The sequence below is a fragment of the Gossypium raimondii genome, chromosome 3 (genome assembly GCF_025698545.1).
Source record: "Gossypium raimondii isolate GPD5lz chromosome 3, ASM2569854v1, whole genome shotgun sequence".
Classification (NCBI taxonomy): domain Eukaryota; kingdom Viridiplantae; phylum Streptophyta; class Magnoliopsida; order Malvales; family Malvaceae; genus Gossypium; species Gossypium raimondii.
In genome coordinates, this window is record NC_068567.1 from 57,047,303 (window position 1) to 57,060,769 (window position 13,467).

General features: G+C 29.8%; 1 protein-coding gene across 1 annotated transcript; it reads left to right on the forward strand.

Annotated features, from left to right (window-relative positions):
* The first annotated feature begins 1,239 nt into the window (after window positions 1-1,239).
* Window positions 1,240-5,191, forward strand: LOC105794889 (xanthohumol 4-O-methyltransferase). The gene is given in 3 exon segments (XM_012624271.2): window positions 1,240-1,894; window positions 1,897-2,051; window positions 4,691-5,191. Coding segments are annotated over 3 exon segments (1,065 nt in total). The 5' UTR covers window positions 1,240-1,287; the 3' UTR covers window positions 4,994-5,191.
* The last annotated feature ends 8,276 nt before the right edge of the window (window positions 5,192-13,467 follow it).

Consider the following 13,467-nt stretch of genomic DNA (forward strand, 5'->3'; position numbering starts at 1 on the left):
GGTTTTTAACGAGGCAGCTTGTAATAGAAGATTGTGTACTCTTTTTCCTTCATTAGGTTTTTTATCCCACAAGGTTTTTCCTAATAAAGTTTTAACAAGGCAAATTATCTACCAATGGACATCCAATGGGGAGTGTTATGAATATCATATTAAGTGGATGTCCATCATTATAAAGATAAAGTTTTGATATACTTTAAATTCTAATAGTTATTAGAATTAGATATCTATTTCTTTTATACTTCTTATACCTATAAATAAAGACTCTAATGAAGCATTGTAATCATCCATTTTGATCAATAAAGTTCATTTTCATTGCTTTCATATTTTCTTTGTTCTTTATTCTCTCCATCTCTCTTTATTTTATAACAAGAAACATATTATTTCTATAATTATATAGATCTTTATTTCTAAAATTAAAAAATCAATAAAAATATTTAAAAGTTTATTCCTAAAATTGAAATTAAAAAAATATTTTTTATAATTACGAAAAGGAATGAGGTTCCTTAGAATTGAACCCAAGCTCTCATACTTAAAACATAATACTCTTGTCATTAAGCTAAAAGATTATTGGCAATTAAATTAAAATTATCTATATAATATATATTTTTACTTTTTGAATCATCAATTTTATATATTATAATAATTTTATCTTTGAATTTTCTATAATTAAATTAGAAATCATATGCATAATATTACAAATATATTATCTTTTAAAAACTTAAATATATATTTTAAGTTGTTTATATCTTTTAAAATTATTTCATTAATAATTTTAATTAATATGTAGTTATTTAAATAAAATAATTTTATAAAACACATGGGATAGAAAATTAATTACTTAAAATAAAACAATTCTAATAAAATGAGTTTAAAAACAAAATTGAATTCAACCATGAGATCATCTTTGATCTTTCTCCAACTCATCTTTCTTAGAAATAAGTGATATAGAATAAAGTCGACAAAGAATTTTATATAAGTTTTATATATAAAATTGGGAGGTCACTCTCAAAATTTTCTTTTTCTCCCTAAACAAGTCGTCTTCTTATGTTTTATGTTTGGACTTTTATGTTTGGACTATCAATAATTTCTGTCAGACGACGTCATTGATATTGATCCATGTTTGTTCTTATAGGGACTTTGATTAAAAAACTGAAATTTTTATCTTATTCTAGAAATATTTGAATAAAAAAATCCTCCAATTTTCTTCCTCTCCGCCTTATTATAAATTACTTATTGATTATTAGGAAAAATGAGATCTCACGAAAACTAGGAGAAAGGCCGAATGCAATGGAAAGAATAGAATTAGATGAAGCAATGCTACAAGGGCAAGCAGAGATATGGCGTTACCTGTACAGCTTCGCAGATTCCATGGCGCTTAAGTCTGCCGTGGAGCTCCGCATAGCTGACATAATACACTCTAATGGTGGCCCCGCCACTTTGTCGCAAATAGCCTCATGCATTAATGACAGCTTTACTTCGCCAAATATCACCGCCCTTGCTCGCATAATGAGATTGCTTGTTCGCAAAAAGATTTTCACTATCCACCCTCCTTCAGACGGTGGAGATCCCTTGTACGACTTAACTCACTCATCGAGATGGCTTCTATATGACTCGGAGCAAACCCTGGTGCCCATGGTACTAATGGAGAACCATCCATGGCAAATGGCTCCTTGGCACTACTTCAGTCAGTGCGTGAGAGAAGGTGGCATTGCCTTCAAGAAAGCTCATGGGTGTGAGACATGGGATTTAGCATCGAGGAATCCTGATTTCAACAAGCTTTTTAATGATGGCCTGGCTTGTACATCCAAGTTCATTACCAGTGCAATCCTGTCAGGTTACAAACAAGGGTTCAACTCCATTGGATCGTTGGTTGATGTAGGAGGTGGGACGGAGGCTTAATATCAGAGATCGTCAAAGTATATCCACACATTAAAGGTGTTAACTTTGATTTGCCGCATGTTGTCTCTACGGCACCGGCATACAATGGGGTCTCCCATATTGGTGGTGACATGTTTCATGCCATTCCAAATACCGATGCAATCATTATGAAGGTACTTACTTAAATCATGAATTTAAATTTGTTTTTCATGGAGAATAGCATCAAGAAAATTTTTACAAAAATTGTAACTGCAGAAACACGATTATTGTTTTTATCTCTTGTAATTGTGAGAGTGAAAATACACAACTCAAGGTATAAAAATCAAAGTAGTCCAATTCTAGTAAAAATGCCATAGAGATTTTTGTATAATAGACTACATAATTTTTAACTTTGTACCTTTAAAAAAGGCTTTACATGAACATTACCCTCAACACAAATAAAATTAAACTTAGACCATAAAACAGTAAAAGATTTTTATAATAATTGAAATGATTTGTTAATCTTATAAGGTGAAGATAATTAAAATCGTCTGCATTTTTTTTGAATAATCTCATTGTAGGTTCTGATTATATCTGCTCTTGTTGATATAATGCTTAGAATTACCTACAACCCCTCCCCACCCATAAATAAGAGAATAATGCGCTTCAACTTACTTAAACCTACGTCCTCATGCATTGATAATAACCAGAATGTTCTATAATTAATTTAAAATATGACTAAGATGTCATATTCGCATAAGTTATTGTATGTCATTTAGCTATGAAAAAAAGCTTGAGATAGGGCCCGCTTTTTTAAAGAATTTTGAAAAATAAAATTTATAAAAATTGTATAGGATCAAGCTTAAATTTTAAATAATTGTGAGTCAATATTTGAATTAATTTTTTAAATGGGAGAATATTTGATGTATTGTGAGTATATGAATTTTATTAATAATACAACATATCATTATTAAATAAAATAAAAATAATAAAAGGTCTATAAATAAATATTAATAATTTTATTTAAATATAATTAAAAGTAAATAATTATAAATAAATGTTAAAATCCTAAGCTCAGAACTCAATTGTTATTAGCATTTATTTATAATAATTATAATTAAGTAATATTAATTATATTTAAATAAAATTATTATTTATAGTTCTTTCTATTATTTTTATTTTATTTAATGATAAAATATCATATTATTTATTGATGATGCATGAGACTCATGCATTAACGGTATATTAAATATTATTTATTTTTAAAATACAAATAAACATGCAAATCGACAACTTTAAATAAATAATATAAAATTGAAATAATTAATTAATAAAATATAATTATTTTAAGGAATATTAAAAATATATAATTTGTAATTAAATAATAAAATAACATTTTAATATTTTTCCTAAGCAACTAAAAATAAATTCCAAAACTAGTAGTGAGTTACCATCACCGATGTCTTGATTTAAATACATTTTTTAAATAAAAAATTAATAGAAATGTCGGATTGAATATGAATTTTAAATTACATGACACTTCATCTCTCTAAATTACAAAATTTTAAAATAAAATAATGTCTAAAATAGTATATAAATTGAAAGAAAAAATGTTATTGGTGGAATGCAGTTGACCGCTATAACAACATTTTACTATAATGTTCAAGTTTCCATCAAAATCGATAATTTCTATAACAACAACAATCACAGCTAGAAGAGCATTTTTATTAAATTAATTTTTATAACAACATATTACTTAAAATTTTAAGTAAAATTATAACTATTTCATATAAATAAGCTTATTGATTATAATTCATTGAATACAAAAGATCTTAACTAAATTATTATTTTAATAAAATGTTTAAATTTCGGATGAAAAATTTATTAATCATATTTTATTAAATAAAATAATATTTAATGAGTGGAATTAAATATATGAATTCAATAAACTATTAAGTTTCCTAATTAATTAAATATTCTAATATTAATTTGGAACATCATAAACTTATAAATCAATTAGGTGAATTTAATAACTCATGATAAATTAATTAATTTAAATTGATAGCTTATATTAATTAATTGAACTTGTTGATTGATGAACTTCATAATTAATCATGTGGAAGAATATAAAATAAAAGATGCATAAAATAATAATGCATGCATTTGCTATACATCTTTTAATTTTTGTTGATTTGATCCTCACTTTCCTTTTAAATATAATTCTCACTTTTTTATTTGATAGAAATTCATTATATGAATTCTATTGTAGGTTTACAACAATTATCTTTTTATAACAATATATTATAAGTATATAACAACCACCTCTTTATAACAAACAAAACCTTGACGGAAAAACAGGGTTGTTATAGAGAAGGTTGAATGTAGTATAGATATAGATATGTTTGGTTCAAACTGATGTTTAAACCAATGAATTTTGTTTAAACAATGAGAGATTATAAATTCATAGGGACAAATTTCGATTACTTGAAAGATTTAAATAAAGAAAATAATTTTGTTTAATAAAAAAAAAGAAACCAGACATGACAGGAGGCCACAAGGTGAGGAAAGTTCCATAAAAAAGGGAAAAATATAATGCTATATCCATAAGGGTTTTTTTTTTCTAGGTGATTTTTAATATAATTACTTTTAGGTTGCAAATCATATATTTTGTTAGTTACCAGAATCAACTTAATAGTAGTAGAAGATTAATATCATGCCATGGAATTTTAATTAAGCTTCAGCACTATTTAGAATGGTTAACAACATATTTTAAGTAATATTAATTATAAGAAAATAACTAGATATTAATTTTTTGTATGTTTTTTATTTGCAGTGGATATTGCATGATTGGACTGACGAGGAATGCATAAAAATATTAAGGAATTGTAAGAAAGCAATACCAAGAGAGAATGGAAAAGTGATAATTGTTGAAATAATTTTGAAAGAAGATGGAAGTGGAGTGTTTGATGATATTGGATTTGTGATGGACCTCGTAATGTTTGCACATACCAATGGTAAGGAGAGAACAGAGGCGGAATGGAAGAAAATCTTGGAAGGCGGAGGTTTTTCTCACTACAAAATCATTAACATCCCTGCATTGGTTTCCATCATAGAGGCGTATCCTGATGCTCAGTAGCTTTTTAGCATAATGCCAGTGGTGGGGATTTAATTTCCTATTTTATGAATCTTCTTTTATTTCATTTAGGCGTCAATAAATGTATGTGATTGTGTTATTCTCTCTTTTCTTATTCTCTGTTGTAATGGGTCAATTTTATTTTGCCCAAAATAAAATAATAATAAATAAAATAAAATATTAAAGTCCAATAAAAAATAACAGTCCATTTACAATATGCCCCAAATAAGAAAAACTCTAACCCAAAGTTACAAGCCTAATAGCCAAAACATGTTTTCAGAAACAAAAACCCTAACCCTAGCCTGCGCGCGGCCGCCTCCACCTCGCCAGTGGTCTCATCGCCCGTAGTCTGCCATCGTCAACCACCACCTGCAAGGACAGAAACCAAACACGCAACAGAGGTAAGAACAGTGGAAAAATAGATAAAAATAATAGTGTAATCTGGCTATAAAAAAGCCTGAAAACCAATTGTAAAAGGGGTCCTTTTTTTTTAAAAAAAAAGAGAAATCGAATACGAAAAAAAGGCAATCGAAATACAAAATCGAAAAACTTTATAAGGTGATTTTTTATTTTTCTTTTTCGAATCTATTATTATATATATATATAATAAAGTAAAAAAACTTACATGAGATAAATCATCGCCGCCGTCATCTCCGGTCCTTTTCCACCGAGATGAAGGCCTCATCGAGAAAGCCAAAACCTTTCGGTTTCTTTTCCCTCGACCGAGTGTCAATTAGATTTTGAGGATTTAAACCCCAAATCTGGGTTCTATTCAAAAAAAGGGGCGCCGAAAAAAAGGGTCTTTTAGGTTTTTAGACAATAGGGAACAGCGAAGCCATCGCCGGCGACCAGTGGCTGTTGCGGCGGAGGCTCGCCGACGCCAGGGCCTGAGATGGGGAGGCTTGGAGAGAAAAAAAAAAGAGGTTTTTAGATTATTTTTTTAACTGGGATTTGAAATGAAATTTTTTCTTTTCTTTTGCTTATATAAGCCCCCAAAATGGAGTCGTTTTACACCGAACCGATTCGACCCGACCCAACAGGATTCGTGTGTTTTTGCTTAAAGGGGATATTTACAACTTTAGTCCTTTCGCCTTTTGAGTTGTTTTAATTTTAATCCTAATTTCGCTATTCTTACTTTTTAGAAATTTCCCCATTCAATTTTATCCCGCTTTCAATTAAGTCCTCAGTTCGCTGATCTCCTGGAGAAAGGACGCGTGTCCTGGGGGTTGGGATAATTTCACATTTAGTCCCTGTGTGTTTTCGTGCTTTTCATTTTAGTCTTTATTTACTTATTTTATCATAATTTATACTTTTAACTTCATTTTCATTTTGATTCAGTCCTTGGTTTATTTAATTTCAATTTTTCATGAAAGTTTTTATTTATTTATTTATTTATTTATTTATGTATTTATTTATTCATTGATTCCTTTATTCGTTTTGTATTTAAAGTTCATAGTGTTCTTTATATTTTATTTTGCACATTTTGTTCTTCTTCTTATTATTATTCTCATTATTATTATTGTTATTATTTATTTATTTTAATTTTAAAATTTTAAAATTATTTTTAATTAGTATTAGAATTAGTAATTTTAATATGATTATTGTCATTGTTAATTGGTGTTTTATTATTATAATTATATCATTGTCATTAACTAGTATGGTATTTTTAATTTTTTCGTACATCATCGTTTCATTATTATGCGTTTCCTTTTATTTTATTTTGTTATAACAATGCCACGAGTTATGTTTAAATGTACTTACACGTTTTTATACTATGCCCGAATAAGTCAAATACACATTATTTTAAATATTGCATTTGTTTTTGCACGAGGCACAAAAAAGGAAATTTTTTAAATCAAAGTAATGTTCATTATTTTGGAATTAGAAAAGTCGTGTTCTTAACTTACGAAATATGGCTTCTTTCTAAAACTGAGATAGTTGAATATTTACTTTAAAATAAAATAAAAACAAGATTTAAGTGATGATTAAATGACGTTCATTTTTGTTCTCGATGATCTAAGGCATTGTGTCCTAACTTACGAGACATGATCCTTTCTTCTCAATTAACTTGAAATAAGCCCTTTTTCGTGAAAATTAATTTAGTTATGTAATGTGATCTTAATAAAGGATCGTATTTTAAAATCTTTTCAAATTTTCAATTTTCGACACTAAAGACATCAAGTAATCAATTAGGTACCAATTTTGGGCGTAACGAGGGTGCTAATCATTCCAGTTGTGTAACCGACTCCCAAACCCGTTTTCTGGATTTTTGTAGACAGACAAATATTATTTTAATAAATCAAACCTCTTATTAAAACGATCAAATTACGAGGTGACCCGATCACACCTCCTAAAAGTGATTGGTGGCGACTCCCATTTTCATTTTAAAATTAAAAGTCGATTTCAAAAAAAAGGTTTCGATAGCTTGGTGAATCCACTGGGGATAAAAAAAAAAGTCAAGCCGTGAGATGATATGTTTGCTCTATGGGTTCGAGTTTCTTCATTGATAATTTGATTTAAATTTACAATCCCTTCATTACATTTCATCCTTCATTTTTGTGGTCTTCATCATGTTGTTACACAATGATACGTTTGCTCTATAAGTTTGAGTCTCTTCGTATATTTCCGCATATTGCATTGCATAATCGTTCGATTTTGCCATTCTTAAATGAGAGTGTGAAGCTATTCCTTTATGAGGTCTTCACCTTCGTATAGGATAGTGGATTGCTTTCGAGATACATCATTACCTATGTTTTCGTGAGATTTCCATCTCCATATAGCCATAGGGAAATGTATTCCCCTGAACTGAAGTCGGCACATATGAACCTATAATGGGTAAAAATAGAGGAATTTGTTGGTTCAAGTACCTTTACTTTAGAACCGAACCGCATATAATAAGCCTTAAGAGCCTACCATAAGTAAAACCATATCGAACCTCTAGTGGTCACCTGATTAGGTGCTCTACTTATTATTTCTTGCTTTGAATTCTAGATATGCATGAAATGTATTGACTTGGTTCGTTTTTTTTTTTTGCTATGATTGCATTGATTTTCATCTTTAAAAAAAAGTGTTGATTTTTGTTCGGTTGCTAAATAGAGAGCTTGTCATAGAAAAAGGGTTTCTTGGTAAAGTGGAAGACAACATGTCAGTGCGAATATGGTCCAAGAAAAGGCAACAAGAGAAAGGTGACAGCCTGTGAGAGGGGTAGGTCAGAAATATGGACCACGTTATGAGTGAAGCTTTGTCCGAGTACAAGAAGTAGCTGACCACTTATAGACCCTAGCCGTTCAAAGCCTGAAATATGAATCGAACTCGAATCGGGGCTGAGAATTAGCTTTGTTTCTTGGGAAAGTTAAGGTTTTGAGTGTGAAGGCGAAGTCGTATATGTATCCGTTTTATGTAAAGAAACTTGTTTTTTAATAAAGTTGTTCTAATGGAATTGAACTAGGATTAACACCGTTTTCCATGCATCTTTTCCTTTCATTAACATTACATTTCATTGTATGCAATTAGTTTCATGAAATCCAAAAGTACGTCAAGTTCAGAACTCTAGTACAGAGCCTAATGGATAACAAAGAGTTGGGCTTCTTTGAAAATATCGAGGGTTTGGAAAGGGAACTAAAAAATACCTATCAAGAATTTTTTCTTACGTCCTTGGGAGTGTTCTGAACAACTGGACTATAGAGGAGATCCCCGTAGTTTTTAGGACTATTTCAGAGTAATGTTCAAAACACACTTATTGCTCTAAGCTTGGGAGCAATAAGCATCATTTTCTGAAAAAGGCATATGTCCAGTATTTTTATTTCAATAAAATACATCTTTGTGTCTCATTTTGGAAAAAATTATTCTTTCAATTTCATTCATACTCATACAACACAGATAATTATTCTTAGTTTCATTTGTTCTTTGGGTCTTCCTTTATTCCTATAATAGGTCTGCATATATCAATGATATGAGCAACATTGATACTAACTCAGAATCTTCTTTTAAGCAAGATATGTGTCTAGAGGAACCTTAAGAGTTTGAAGATGATCGATATTGTAACCTATCTCCTGATTTTTTAAGGATGGTAGAAAAAGAGGAGAAACAGATTCTACCTCACAAATATTTAGTAGAAATTGTGAGCTTAAGAGACGAATAAGAAAAGAAAGAGGTGAAGATCGGAGCTTGCATCATCGCATAAACAAAGTGAGACCTCATTGAGTTACTCCAAGAATTCAAAGATGTCTTCGCATGGTCATACATGCCTGGGCTAAGTACTGATATCGTTGTACACTGGCTCCCCATAAAAGAAAAATGTAAGCCTATTTAATAAAAACTCCGAAAGATGAGGCCTGACGTCTTGTTAAAAATAATAATAAAAAAGAGGTCAAGAAGCAATTTAACATTGGTTTCCTACAAGTGGTTAAATATTCAGAGTGGGTAGCTAATATAGTCCCCGTCCCTACGAAAGATGGGAAAGTACGAACGTGTGTAGACTATATGGATTTAAACAAAGCCAGCCCAAAGGACAATTTCTCGTTGCTTCAAATCGACACCTTAGTGGACAAAAAGGCAGGTTATTCACTATTCTCCTTTATGGATGGCTTCTCCAGATACAACCAGATTAAGATGCATCCTGAAGATATGGAAAAGACCACATTCATAACCGTCTGAGGAACATTTTGCTATAAAGTGACACCATTCGGATTGAAAAATACGGAAGCGACATATCAAAGAGCCATGATAACTTTGTTTCATGATATGATGCACAAAGAAGTTAATGTTTATGTCGACGATATGATTGTGGAATCTAGCAAAATGTACCTTCGGGGCTAGTTCAGGAAAATTGCTAGGTTTTGTAGTCAGCGAAAAGGGGATCGAAATCGACCCAAACAAAGTCAATGCTATACAGGAGTTGCCTCCGGTGCGCACTCAAAAGGAGATTTGGGGTTTCTTAAGGAGATTAAATTACATCATCCGGTTCATTTCATAATTAACCAAGAAATGCGACCCCATATTCCGTCTCTTTAAGAAACACAATCCAGGTGTATAGAATGAAGAATGCCAAAAGACTTTCGACAAGGCCAAACATTACTAGTCCAATGCCCCTGTGCTAATGCCACCTAGCCTAGATAAGCCGTTGGTACTGTACTTGGCAGTATTTTGGAATTCCATGGGATGCGTGCTTGGCCAACCCGACCCAGCAGGATCCGCGTGTTTTGCTTAAAGGGGATATATACAACTTTAGTCCTTCTGCCTTTTGAGTTATTTTAATTTAATCCTAATTTCGCTATTCTTTCATTTTAGAAATTTCTCCATTCAATTTTATCCCGTTTTCAATTAAGTCCTTGGTTCGCTGATATCCTGGAGAAAGGACGCGTGTCTTGGGGGTTGAGATAATTTTGCATTTAGTCCCTGTGTATTTTTGCTCTTTTCATTTTAGTCTTTATTTACTTATTTTATCATAATTTATAATTTTAACTTCATTTTTATTCTGATTTAGTCCTTGGTTTATTTAATTTCAATTTTTCATGAAAGTTTTTATTTATTTATGTATTTATTTATTCATTGATTCATTTATTCTTTTTGTATTTAAATTTTATAGTGTTCTTTAAATTTTATTTTGCACATTTTGTTTTTCTTCTTATTATTATTCTCATTATTATTGTTATTATTTATTTTTCACTATTATTATTTTTAAAAATTTTATATTATTATTTTATTAGTATTAGAATTAGTAATTATAATATGATTATTGCCATTGTTAATTGGTGTTTTATTATTATAATCACCTCATCGTCATTTATTAGTATGGTATTTTATGTTTTTCGTACATCATCGTTTCATTTTATACGTTTCCTTTTTATTTTATTTTGTTATAACAATGCCTCGAGTTGTGTTTAAATGTACTTACCGTTTTTATACTATGTCCGAATAAGCTAAATGTACATTATTTTAAATATTGCATTCGTCTTTGCATGAGGCACAAAAAATAAAATTTTTTAAATCAAAGTAATGTTCAATATTTTGGAATTAGAAAAATCGTGTTCTTAACTTATGGAATATGGCTTCTTTCTATAACTGAGATAGTCGAATATTTACTTTAAAATAAATTAAAAACGGGATTTAAGTGATGATTAAATGGAGTTTATTTTTGTCCTCGATGATCTAAGGCATTGTGTCCTAACTTATAGGACATGATCCTTTCTTCTTGATTAACTTGAAATAAGCCCCTTTTTGTAAAAATTAATTTAGTTGTGTAATGTCTTAATAAAGGATCGTATTTTAAAATCTCTTTGAAATTATAATTTTCGACACTAAAGACATCAAGTAATCAATTAGGTGCCAATTTCGGGCGAAACGATGGTGCTAATCCTTCCTCGTGCACAACTGACTGCCGAACCCGTTTTTTAGATTTTTGTAGACCAAAAAAAATTGTTTCAATAAATCAAACATCTTATTAAAACGATCAAATTACGAAGTGACCCAATCACATCTCTTAAAAGTGATTGGTGGCGACTCCTATTTTCTTTTTAAAATAAAAAGTCGATTTCAAAAAAAAAAAGTTTCGACAGCTGTATCTTGAATTTAACTAAAATATGAACCCATGTGTTGGCTTGATGGCTAAGATGATCACCGCCCTAGGTGTGGCCTGAGTACGAGTTGCGTTAGTCGTGTTGTTGTTAGGGCTTTGTCTCTTCTTGTAATTCACTAAAAGAAATTAACTAAAATATAAAAGCTTCATGAATCACATGAATGTGTAAAATTAGAAATTAAAGATTGTGTTTGTTTGATTGAAAATAAAAAAATTATTATTGAAAAAGAAATTATTTTTCTTACAAAGCTTATAATTTTAGTGTTTAAATGATTTCACATAAAACATTTTCTATTTTCTAACAAAATTTTCAACATTTCTCACTTGCATAAAATGGGCAAAATACTCTTATAATCAGTTTTAAGATATTGATATATCTTCTCTCTACATAGGTTATAGAAGAAAATAGGTTGTCAACCATCATATTTCATAATCTCCGAGAGTTGGCTACTATAAATTGTTAGAGCTCTATGTAGACACCTAGTTTTGTACAAACTTGCTATTCCGACTTGGGTTTTAAAATTATCGAAGGGTGATAAAAAATTTTTGAGCATGTTTATTTCGATTCTAAAACTAATTTTTTTTATCAATTTAATTTTAAAGATAGAATTAAAATAGGGGCTAAAATGAATTCTTCTGCCTTAAATTTTAAAGATTTAAAATTGAATTAAGTTAGATTTAGTTAAATGCCCGGATGAATGTTTTTTCAATGCCCGAACTGTTCTTGAAGCGACAAAAGCGGTTTGAGGTCAAAATCAATTTTGCAATTCGTTTGCTTTTAAAAGTCTAATTCAAATGTTCAGTTTGCAGCTATGGCTTCTGAACCCTAATTTCTGTATGGCCGCTAGTGTGAGCACAAGAGGATTTGAAAGCCCGCTTGAAAAATAAGAGGATTTGGTACAAGATACTTTAGAAGTTTTTTGTCTTCAAAAATTTTATGGATAAACCCAACACTCATTAAAAAAAATATTGAAATGTCATTTATTCCAATGTCAATTTAATAATATAATTAACAATAAAGTGTGTTTTTGTAAAAAATTGTTTTTTATTGGTGTCAAAAATAATGATTTCGAAATCTTATTTTTGATGTTCGAGACTGCAAATATTACAAGGTCAGTATAAAGGTTAATTAAAGTTTGGTCCCTTAATTTTATTGAATTAATGGTTATTTAAGATATAAGGATTAAATTGTAAAAATTATAAAAGTTTGTTCCTTTAAATTTTTACATAAATAGACCAATTGAGCAATTGGACCCTCTTTAAAGTGCCAAACGGTGGTGGATGCTATTTCTCATCCACTAACTTTGTTAACTAAGCTTAACATTAGATTAATTAAGATTTAATTAATTAATTATGTTTAATTAAAAGTTAAACAAGGTATATAAGCTAAAAGAAAAAGAAAACAAAACATTTTTCTTGTCATCTTGAAATTCCAACCCTCCCTTGGTAAGTATGTTCAATTAAATCATTTTCTTATCATTTTTATATTTTTGATGTTATAAGAACTTAATTTAACTAATATATGTATCAATAATGTTGAGTTCCATTATTGGAAACAAATTTATCTATTTTAATTTTAAAAATAAAATAAAAAAGAAAAAGGTGACCTATTATCTATTTTAAAGAATCTATCACCAAATGTTGAGTTCCATTATTGGAAAGAAATAGGAAGTCATACTGTAAGGCCCAATATTTGCCCAGCCCGTAATAAAAAAAATCAAATAAAAATAAAAACCAAATAAAATCACAGTCCAAATACATGGGCCCAACGTGGCCCAACCTGTTTTAACCTAAACTACCCAAACACTAGCCTAGCCCAAAACTTAATGGCCCAATACCTAGCCTAACTGAGACTGAAACACTAGCAGCTCGCAGCAAGCCATCGCGCCGCAATTAGGCT